General features: G+C 35.5%; 1 protein-coding gene across 13 annotated transcripts in view; it reads left to right on the forward strand.

Annotated features, from left to right (window-relative positions):
• Positions 1-12,352, forward strand: part of LOC126880616 (NAD(+) hydrolase sarm1) — a 496,620-nt gene that overhangs the window by 467,549 nt on the left and 16,719 nt on the right. For all 13 annotated transcript variants that reach the window (XR_007696654.1, XM_050644609.1, XM_050644612.1 and 10 more), the window contains 4 exons: positions 2,120-2,371; positions 4,388-5,691; positions 8,081-8,310; positions 9,012-9,313. Coding sequence is in view for 12 of the 13 variants with exons in the window: in XM_050644609.1 (XP_050500566.1) it covers positions 2,120-2,371; positions 4,388-5,691; positions 8,081-8,310; positions 9,012-9,313 (2,088 nt within the window). In the remaining variant the exon portion in view is untranslated. The remainder of the gene's footprint in view (positions 1-2,119; positions 2,372-4,387; positions 5,692-8,080; positions 8,311-9,011; positions 9,314-12,352) is intronic.

Raw genomic sequence — 12,352 nt, forward strand, 5'->3', positions numbered from 1 at the left:
TAACAAGGATTGGTTCGTACAGCTTTGATGAGGGCGGAAGCCTGCTTGTTGAGTGGGGATGGACATGGTTCAGTGTACAGTAGTCTTCGGTTAGAGAGAGATAGATATATCTCTCTAAAATGAGTAGATACTTACTTGATGTATACAGCTCAACATGCCTAGAGGCCCTTAACTCGAAATTCTTCAACTGCTTTTCTTCATTTAACTCTTCATGGCGGCAGTTCTCTAGTTTCTTATCCCCATTTTTTGTAGATCTTCCTTACAAGCTTCGAGTCACTTCTTTCGTGGTCGTTCTCTTTTTCTTCTCTTCACCTCGCAGCAGAGAGTCTTTTGCTCATCTTTCATTGTAAATTCTTGTCACATGGCAAGACGTGTCTGGGTTTCGTCTCTTCCATATGTTTTGTCCAAATATAACTCGCCTGAAAATGTTCTTTAAAACAATCCAAAAAGTCAGTGAAAATTAAAAAGAATGTTCTTTTGATGTTTCCATAATTAGTAAATGTAAAATTAAAACGAAAAACGCTTCAAATCCATTTTACGACTCAAAATAATCACTTGCTGGTTTTGTACAACTTCTCGTTTTCTTTGTTTGCATTTTGTAAACACTCTACAATCTACAAAGATTATTCAACTACTCTATTAATAAAATGTTAGTGAAAATCTGGAATTTGGGTTAACAAATATTCATTTCAGGCAATTATCCAATTTTAACTCAACGCGCGATAAATTAATTTGAAGTTTATGTTAATCGCAGAAATAAATATTTTTACTGGAAACAGTAAACGCCATTAAATTGCAGAATTCAGTTAATCAAATATAAGCTACAACCGTTTCATTGGCGTCTCAGCTATAAATAATGATCAATAATTTATATTTTTTAATGTAGTGTATCTATGGTGAAATACGGATATCAATGGAATTAAAAAAAATAAACTATGCTTCTGCGATGATAACTGCTTAACTAAACTCGTTGAAGTATTTAAGAATTCTGCAAGAACATAAACAAAACACAAAAGGGAGCTTAAAAATAAAAGAAAACATTGTATAAAATGTAAACGTTGACAATGAATGGTTCTACTGGGTTTTAAAAGCTCCTATAGATATAGTATTACTCTTTAAAAGCTACAACCTTAATCTGGAGATAAAAGTAAGGCTCCTACGTTGTCATATCTTCTCAATATTGTATTACGGAGTTGAATCCTGAACACTCACTGAAGCAATGGAGAAAAACTTGTAGCCTTCGAGATGTGGCTATACAGGCGAATCCTAAGGATATCATGGACGGACAAGATATCCAACGAGACCGTATTACGAAGGGTGGGGAAAGAGAGGCGATGTATACCATTAAAAGGAGAAAGTTAGAATATCTCGGACACGTAATGATAAACGGCACTAAATACATATTACTGAAGGTAATCCTTCAAGGTAAAGTATTCGAAAAGCGAGGAATTGGGAGAAGAAAAATATCATGGTTAAATAACCTGAGGAAATGGTTCTCCACAACAACAACGAATCTATTTAAAGCATCACTTAATAAAATAATTATAGCCAGAATGATCACCAATATTCGAAACGAATAGGCACTAAAAGAAGAAAAAGAAGATAGATATATGCCATTAATACCAATATCACCCTGGTAACACAACTCGTTGTGTTCATTTTACGTAATTGAATACAGGTGCTTAAAGATGAATTAGTAACATTTTGATCGTTTATAATTCATTTGCGTATTCTATTACGCGAGTAATTTATTAAATGATATATTATTCAAGCTGTCCCACTCTTTTATTATTATATGTATTTATTTAATAGATATTTCACCTTTGTCCCCTTCACACTCACCTTGTCTGTACTGGTAAAGATTTAAGTGCTACAACAATATTATTATTGACTATCTTTTTTAGGAGTGTATTAATTTAATATCAATTTACAAAAGTTAAAATTATCAGGTAATTTAATCCAAGTAAACATCACACTTGTAATTAATTAAAAACTAATATACCCGTTTTCTATATTAGTTTTATGTAATACATTTATTTAATAGTCGCAACTCGCAACCCATCACATACAAACAACGAAACAACTTAACTTGATACCTAACCTCACTAATTTGTTGCAGGAAGCTAGATCTCTCAAAGCTGGAGATCTCAGCCAACAGGAGTCCAAAAACCTGGCTCAAACGAATATGAAAGTTACAACAGACAAGTTCAGTAGTGAAAGAACAGCCATGGAATCCCAGCAACAAAGACAGACTGTTACAGCTAGCGGCTTTTACAATCAAGAAAAACACAGTTCTAGCACAAGTCACATATACACCTCTTCTTCTTCAAAAGGTCTTAGCACATCGGCAAAGATCAATGCAACAAGACAGGTAAGTTTTAAATAATTATATGCCAATTTAAAAAGAAACGTAATTTTCTCTGTTTTGTATATCATTCTCTCCATTGCCTGGTCGTCTATCAACATTTGATTTCGTTTTTGCTCTACCATTATTTTGTAAATTTAGTTCCTTATTTCTTTCATTTTTTCTTCGTTCATAGCTCTACAACTCTTAAGTGTGTCTTGGTCGCCGTTACTATTTTCCTTCACTCTTACCAGTCTGTCTCAATAATCTCCCATTGTTGCACCGCCATCTGAAGTACATCAATCGTTATTGCATCCTTCTTTTTTCTGCATCTTTTTTATGGGCGACCAACTGGTCAACTTCCTCCATCAGGCCTTTTCCAGATGGTTGTATTTAGTAGTCTCTCATCATTCGCTCTCAGTATGAGTCCTGCCCAACTTATACGAGTTGCCTTAATGTACCCCACTTCACAAATAAGGAACTACTACCAGATATGAAAACTACCGCACACTGTCACTAATAACACATGCTAGTAAAATCTTGTTGCATATCATCAACAACATATTAAAAAAAGGTACAAGTCTAGAAAAGTCTAGAGAATTTCAAGTACCTATGATTATATGCTTCGTTGACTACCAAAAAGCAATTGATTGTGTAAGCTGGATAAATATGTGGTCAATTTTAATAGAAATGGGCGCACCAATGCACCTGGTGACACTTATTAAAAATCTGTACCAGTCTAATATAGCGACAGTACGACTAGATCAGAAGTTCTCAAACCAATTCAAGACCGAGAGAGGTGTTAGACAAGGATGCGTGTTGTCACCTGACTAACATTTATGGTGAACAGGTCATGAGGATGGTTTTAGAAGGATGGGCCGGTGGAGTAACAGTAGCTGGTAGGAAAATCTCCAATTTAAGATGACACTACACTTATAGCAGCAAATGAGCAAGAAATGTTTGATCTTTTGCGAAGAGTTGAGTACGAAAGCAATAAAGTTGGTCTGAAAATCAGTAAAGCTAAGACAAAAATAATGGTGGTCGACAGATTCGACACTATTCAACATGTTACAGGAATACCAGATAGGAAACACCTTTGTCTATCTCGGGTCTAGTATAACTAACGATGGTAACTGTGAAGCAGAAGTTCGGAGACGTATTGGTATGGCAAAAAATGCGATGAGTTGCCTAACTAAAATTTGGAAAGAGAGATCTATCTCAAAATATCAAGATGAGACTGGCGAATGCCCTTGTATTCTCAATATTTCTATACGGAGCAGAGACTTGGATTCTTCGCGCATGCGAGCGCCAAAAAATTGATGCCTTTGAGATGTGGTGCTGGAGAAGAATGCTGCGCATACCTTGAATAGCTCATAGGACAAACGTTTCCATTCTAAACCAACTCAACATTAAAAAAAGGCTGTCCACAATATGTCTGCAACGAATTCTGTAATTCTTTGGTCACGTGGTTCGCAGAGGTGTCGACAGTTTGGAGAGATTAATTGTTTCTGGAAACGTTCCGGGAAGAAGATCAAGAGGACGATCACCAACTAGATGGTCTGACCAAATAAAGCATTCAGCTGGAAACTCATTCTGCGAAGCTCTTAGAGCAGCTGAAGATAGAGACCAATGGAGAAAGATTGTTAGGAATATTGGAAGAAATCACGATCCTCTTTAATGGGGAAACGACAAGAGAGAGAGACCGTACTATGTTTTCATCTTCATAGAGTGCTTAAAGTTCCTGGTTGTGTCTTCGTCTTCACTCTCCTCTTATCTGGTCTCTACAAGTCTTCACCAGCATCAACATCATGTCTACTAAAATTACTTTGTATCATTACTGTTTCCTCCGTTGGAATATCTCAAGTATGATCCTAATGGACGAAAAGTTTCACACAATTGAACCTGGAGCACATGCAATAATAATTATTAACTCCGTACTCCTTACTCTTACCTACTGTATTTCCAATGTTCCAATAATCTACCTCGATTTTACTAATCAGTAAAAATAATAAATAAGTATTAATAAATGTTTTCTATTTACAGTTTCACTTATTAAATGGCACACCCGAAGAAGCAATATTAAACACGTCATTAGAAGATCTCGACAGTCTCTCAGCCACTTCCGATGTCCACGATATCGAAAGAGCAAAACACAAATATTCTACATATTTAGACGAATCCATTAGATGCCTTCAAAAACTAGACCAAAACAAAGATGCACCCCTAGTGTTAGATAAAATCAATGACGTCATGCGTAAAGCATGGGCAGTACCGACCTATGGTCACGAACTTGGCTATGCTCTATGCAATGCGCTACGAAACAGTGGGGGATTAGACCTGATAATGCAGAACTGCACAAAATCGGATAAGAGCCTTCAATTTGCCAGCGCTAAATTACTAGAGCAGTGCCTTACTGCAGAAAATAGAGCACATGTAGTAGAGCACGGTCTGGATAAAGTCGTAAACGTAGCTTGTGTCTGCACAAAGATTTCAAATTCTGTCGACCATTCAAGGGTAGGAACCGGAATATTGGAGCATTTGTTTAAACACAGTGAAGAAACATGTAGCGACGTCGTTAGGCTTGGTGGTTTGGATGCTTTACTATTCGAATGCAGAAAAAGTGACGTAGAAACCTTAAGGCACTGTGCTGGAGCTTTAGCAAACCTTAGTTTATACGGTGGTACCGAGAATCAAGAAGCTATGATAAAGCGAAAGGTTCCGATGTGGTTATTCCCCTTAGCATTCCACACCGACGATAATATTAAGTACTACGCTTGCCTTGCCATAACCGTATTAGTAGCTAACCCCGAAATCGAAGCTGAAGTCTTGCAATCTGGCACTCTTGGTCTGGTAGAACCTTTCGTCACTACACACAACCCTTCCGAATTCGCGAAATCGAATCTAGCTCATGCTCACGGACAAAGCAAAACCTGGCTGAAAAATTTAGTTCCTGTCTTAAGCTCAAAACGTGAAGAAGCTAGAAACCTAGCCGCCTTCCATTTCTGCATGGAAGCCGGAATCAAGAAGCAGCAGGGAAACACTAACATGTTCTCTGAAATCGGTGCTATCGAATCACTCAAAAAAGTAGCCAGTTGTCCTAATGCCGTCGCCTCAAAATATGCAGCTCAAGCCCTAAGGCTCATCGGAGAGGAAGTGCCTCATAAGTTAAGTCAACAGGTGCCCTTATGGTCTGTGGAGGATGTAGAGGAGTGGGTGAAACAGATAGGATTCCCAGAAGTTGCCATTAGTTTCGTAGAAAGCAGAGTTGACGGGGATTTGTTATTGCAGCTAACAGAAGAAAATCTTAGGGATGATATTGGATTAACGAATGGTATAAAAAGAAAAAGGTTAGTAATCTTTTATTATATTTAACATTAGACAGTTCGAAAGATTTGAGATTTATAAATACTGAATAAAGGCAAACAAGTACAAGTTTTTGAAGTTATACTTCTTTACCGGCGATAGAGGGTGAATTTTTATATGTTAAAACCTATCAGCCCGGCGCATGCGCATTATAACTTTGTTCTGATTGGATGTTCAAATGACATGTCAAAAATTATCCGATATGGCAGCTGTAGGACAGCTGTGGTTTGGAGGTAAAGGTAAACAAATGTATAATATATTAGTTTTATTGTTGTGAGGACAGAAACAAAAAAGTTTATAATATTGTAGTGACTTTTAAATAGTTTTTAAAAGCAACAGGTAGATACGTAATAATTGTTAATGTATCATAGGTATAAACCTACCTATTTGATCTGCCAAAATACATAGTATGTAATACTTTTATTTATATAATTTGATTACCATCAAAATTTCTATCAATATTCACCTAATATATTGTTTTCTTACTCTATGTTTTGTTGTATTTTTTCAATTCTAAATCATTTCAATTCAAAATTAAAATAATTTGATCAATTTTCAAAATATCAAAATATCACAAGTTTAATCCGTTTAGTTAGTCGATCTTCGTAAATAATGACACATAGTGTCCGTGGCTAAGCGTTGAAGGCGAATGAATTCCAATACCAACCGCGCTTATCAGCGCTGGTTCGAGTCCCAATAGAAACTTTCTTTTTTGTTTTTTTTAATACATTTTATGATTGTAAGTATATTTATTATATAATTGTATTTTCAGAAAATACGTATTTAGTTAAAAAAAATTTCGACAATTAATGTTCAGACATCATTTGTGGCTTGTTTAATGTGTTTGTGTGTGTTTTATTCTTTTATTATTTTAATTTTTGGCACTGTTCTAATAAAAATGTTTGAGAAGTAGTAAGTATAAGTTAGTTTAATATTTAAACAAAATATAAATAAAAAGTATACTAATTTCGTTTAAATCATATAATAGAAGTATGTATAACTTCTTACGTGCCTACAAAGTACACACACATTCTTTTTTTTAACAATTTTACTCTTGACATGTGAACCAGTAGATTAATCTACTTTTTTTACATAACAGGAACCAATATTAAAGTATATATTGTATCGGAGAAGAAGCTTTCAGTATGAGGTTTGAGGGAGGCAGGTTCTTTTCAATGTTAAGTACAAGGAAGAATAACGACACTCCTATTCCTGACGGGCGAACGTAGATTCGCCTGCTGGAAGACCAAAATTCCGACTCGACTCCCAGAGGGTCGACTCGACACCCAGAGGGTCTAGAACTTGCACAGAACTCACATTTTAGGGTTATCTGCGAAAGGCATCATCATCATTCAACCCGGATCTATCCACTGCCGGATACAGGTCTCCCTCAGTCTTTTCCATGCATTTCTGTTTTGTGCTGTTTGCATTAAATTTTTGTCGATCCGTTTTGTCATCACACCATCTTGTTGACGGCCGACCTCTACTTCGATATGCTTCTTGTCTTGGTCTCGAGTGTATTATTCGCTGTGTCCATCTGTTATCCGACATTCCAGCTATGTGTCCAGCCCAGTTCCACTTTAGGATCATAATTCTTTCTATGGCATCCGTCACTCATGTTCTCCGTCTTATCTCCCTGTTCGTAATTCGACTTCTAGGAAAAATACCCAACATTCAGCGTTACATGGCTCTTTGGGTAACACAAATTTTATTTCTTACTTTTTTGGTTATTGTTAAAGTTTCTGCACCATATGTAAGTACCTACTGGCAACACACACTGATCAAAGACTTTTCTTTTGAGACACAAACGCAGTTCTGACTTAGGACATAGCTCAACTTGCCGAATGCCATCCAAGTGAATAGTGATCAAAACTTATGATCCCGCTAGCTGCATTTGTCAATGTAAACAAACAATTGGATTTTGTATATTCTACCCAAAGAGAGATTCTCGAAGAGATATTCGAGAGATCTCTTCGAAGATTTGAGACGCAGTACTTAAAATGTTTAAAAGGAACTTAAAATATTTACAGAGCAAAACGAATTAAAAAAAGACAGCGATTGCTTTATGTTGAAGCAATTGGGCTGTATAAATAAACAATTAGATTTTGTTTCTTCTCGCCGAAGATACACTAAAGTGCTTTTATTCAAAGATTTGTAATTAAATGAAAACCTCTTGACAAATTTTTATGATATACAGAGTGGGAAAAATGGTATAGTGTACATGTCTAAAGTTTACTATATAGCTAACGTCCCCATGCCAGATTCTTCAGTTGAGTCTCAGACCGATACGTATTGTTCTTCTTTTAAACAAGCATTTTGTAGCCCAATAAAAAAGGAAAGACACTCTTTTATATATTATTTTTACTTTTACAGGTTTACACGAGAACTTCAGCAATTAAAAAAGATGGCAGACTATACGTCTAGAGACACATCAAATATCAACAACTTCCTTCAAACAATGGGACTCGAATTCTCTATATATACCTACAGTTTCTTAAATGCTGGGCTTGACAAAAAGGATTACCTACGAAATATATCTGAGGACCAGTTGTTAACCGAATGTGGAATTAGTAATTCTATTCACCGGCTAAGGATAATGGAAGGTGAGATTCATTAACTCATTGTTCAATTTTCACATGCGACAAATAATCTTATATTTTTCGCTGTATTATTCACCTGAATAATAGTTTCTAGTACCTAGTTTTATCCTTGCCTATTTTTTATTCCTACCCAAAATACAGATATTTGTGAACTTCCAGCGAACATTATCTCTCTCTTCACCATCAACCGTGGCAGGCGACAGTTCTCCTCTCTACTGCCTCCTCTTGAAGGTAATAGACGCGTGGTAAAAAGTACCGCAATTCTCTCTGTTCGCTAGTTAACAGGGAAAAATACCACGAACCTCTCTCTGGGTTCAACTGTCGCTGATTAAACGTTGTTTCTCTTTGTGAACTAATTTAAAAGGCAAACAGTGACGTGTACACATGTATCCGTGAAAGACACACGGTAGACACTATATTTCACTGCGTGTGAAACCTGCATATGTGACGTTGATCGTAGCGCGAGTAAAACCGTGACTTGGTAAGATTTTTTTATAAACTTAATTAGATATTGTCTGTATAACATAATCCCTCTCCCAATTTTCCTTGAACCAGCAACCTCTAATACAGTCCACAGAACTCTGACATTATATTAATAATTTCAAATTTGTACATCCCTTAATTGTACACTCATCTCTGCATTCTTTTAACTCATCTTCGCAGTTTAATCCTCTCTTTTTAATATGCTAAAATTACTTTTACAGGTATCAGACAATTAGAAAATGGCCTTGCCAACGGTATGAACGAAGACAACCAAGATAAATCCTTAGACGTATTCGTAAGTTACCGACGGTCCAACGGTTCCCAACTAGCCAGTTTACTCAAAGTCCACTTGCAGCTCCGAGGATTCAGTGTCTTCATCGACGTGGAGAGGCTGGAAGCTGGAAAGTTTGATAACAATCTCCTGCAGAGTATTCAAAAAGCCAAACACTTCTTGTTGGTGCTGACGCCGAACGCTCTGGAAAGATGTATAGGAGATATTGAAAGAAAAGACTGGGTACATCGGGTAAGTAAACCATAAACAGATGGATTACCCTTAACAGCAATCTATAAGTGTTTTGGATTTAGAGTTTCTTATAAGTATCGATCTTATAGTCTAATATCTTATAGTACAGAAGACGTTTCGAGAACCGATCTTTTTCAGCTCAACACTGCTCTTAATTCAAATTTTGTTATTTTTCTAAACGGACAATCTTCTTCTTCTTCAGCCTATTTTCATCCACTCCCCATGAGTTCTCCACTCTTTTCTGTTTTGTGCTATTTGGTGCTAGTTTCTTCTCACTTTAGCTTTGATGTCGTTCCGCTACCGTTTTTCTAGCCTTCCTCGACTAAGACTGTGCTCACATGGTCTCCAAAGTACAATGTTTCTCATCCACCTTTCATTGTTTTGTCGTGCCACGTGTCCTACCCAGTTCCATTTCATTTGCGCAATTCTTCCAATCACATCTTCTATCTTTGTCCTACTTCGCATGTCCTCATTTCGGATATGTTCTCCCAGATCGGTAAACTCTTAACATAGCTCGTTCGATGGATTTCTGTGTTGTTCTTAATCTATTGTCTCCATTCCACAGGTTACAACTGGTAGAACACAACTGTTAAATAGCATTTTCTTTAGATTTGTTGGTATGGTTCATCCCACCAACATACGCCTGTTTTGGATTATCGCGACAACGAATATTTCAGTGTGCAACATAAGAAGTACGAAAGTAAATGGCTCTAATAATTATTCCATTAAACAGCAATGTAATAATTTGCAATTTATTTTCGTTGTTCATATTTTGCACAATAAAATATTCGTTTAATAAAAATAATCCAACACAGGCGTATATTCGTGGAATAGGGTACCTATATCTTTTTGTTTTTCAACGTAACAGTAAGTCCTTTTCATGTTTCATTTGTTTTAAGGCATTTTTAACTTACTCGTTAGTAATTTCTGGTAGTGTTTCAGATCCTTTTAGTATTCTTCCTTTCATATCGCGGTTTTCGGGTTTCGTCGCTAGATGAGTATAATAGCTATTATAATTTAGCTATAGCTAATTTGCTATTCTGTATAGTAGTCTTCAACGATATTATTATCTGGTTTTTGTCGTTTATAGTGATTCCATTTTTATCTTTTATATGAAGTATTTGTTCTCAGCCTTTACTATTTAAAGTTTTTAATGCTTTCAGGCTCTTGTTTTTCTCTATATTTTTTGAAGTTATACTACTTTAGGCACGAGAGTGAATTTTTACATTCCATGGCGCATGCGCACACCGACAGTATGGTATTAGTCGCTACATCGTTTAAGTTATGTAGCGCAAATAAGGTGTGCGTGAAAAGGATATATTATTAGTGTTTTTAGTAAATATATTTATTATAATTTTTATGTCTGTAGATTTGTCTTCCTCCTAATAAGTATTATTGAAAATGTTTATTTTCAATTAATGTATGGTCGCCTCGTATTTCCGTGAGACTGTGTAAAAATATAATGTAATCTGTAATAAAAGCAAGCCATAAAAATGAAAGCAAAAGTACCCTACCAGGAGTAGTTATTAACTGCAAAACTATCAATGACTAAGATGTGTAAAATATAAAAGTTTTAAGGTTCTACATTCAGATGTTCCTGGTATGATATTTTAAAATATGGGCAATCACCCAGTTAAGTTTTCATCGAACTGTTGATCAGTCCACGTGGACAAAGAGCCACTCAAAAAATCGGATATTGCTGTTGTGACCAATCATAATGCGGTATCTTTTATCGGAAGAACTACTCACCCTTCGCTCAAGATATAACAATATTTGGCTGAGCGAGGCCATGCCATAAAATAGTTTATCACAAAGTGTCATCTTTCGGCTGATTGCAGCCGTCCAGTGGTGTGCACCAGGGACCCGGACCGTACCGCTAAAAACAGAAAACCGAACCGAAACGGATATTTTTTAGTGGACCAGAACCGAAACTGAACCCTTATTTGATATTAAATATAATTTTTGGAACCGAACCGTAACACTTAATTTTTCAAACGGTTTTATCGGTTTTTTTCGGTTTTGTTGTTTATAATATTGTTATTTTTGTTTTTTTTTATAAGTTAGTGCAAACAATTTTGCAGTGTTTTCCACTTTTGTTAATAAATAAAAAATACATTTCAAGATGTTTTCTTATTTTTAAAATCAACTCAAAAAGCATAAACAACAACTATGTTTTAATAATTTCTTCTTTTAATTCTGATCAACAAATGTTTCTGAAGTTGTTGAGGAAAATAATTTTTTTTGTATTTCAGAATATTGTCAAATATTTTATTTAACTAAATCGATGTCGCTTTAGCAAATTCTAAAATAATAATTTTTTTTTATTTAAATTTATGTGTCTCGGCAGCAATGGCCATTGACACAAACAATATTGGTTATACAATAATTAATTACAATAAGGACTTAAAACTAATTAGGTATTATAACAGTTAATTTCTAAATTTTAAATAACATTACGTAAAAATTACGAAGAAAAAAATTGGATATACAATCATTGGATACTATAGAGACGTACAACTAATTATAAAATTGCTTCGGTCTTCTTGGGATACTTCGGACGTTGTTTAGTCATAGTAGCAGTTGCATATGAACTAGTAAGATTACTGGAAGAATTGGGTCCAAACATGGTGTTGCTAACAGTGGGGGAACATTGATTTAAATTGTTACTCATGTAGTCAAAAGTAACTTGAATTTGTTTATATTAACGCTTTGGATGTCTGGAAATAAGTGATAACCTTGGATACATCACTGCAATACTGGTTGCCTAACCGTTGGCGTCCGTTGGGACGGGATAGCACCAGTGAAAAACTATTGACAGTTTGACACTGAATGGGTTTAAATTGGAAGATTATTAAGTAAAACATCTCTTACTGACTGAAGTTACAGCTTGTTCTTGATGATTAACACGTAACACAATTGTTATTAGTCACTATTTGAGCGAAAACTAATTTTAATAACTAGTATTTACAGTAATAATTACAAATTTCGGCACCAATTTACAGATCGATACATACACGTTCTGACGTTAGTTTGACAGAC

Source organism: Diabrotica virgifera, chromosome 2 (assembly GCF_917563875.1).
Source record: "Diabrotica virgifera virgifera chromosome 2, PGI_DIABVI_V3a".
Lineage (NCBI taxonomy): Eukaryota > Metazoa > Arthropoda > Insecta > Coleoptera > Chrysomelidae > Diabrotica > Diabrotica virgifera.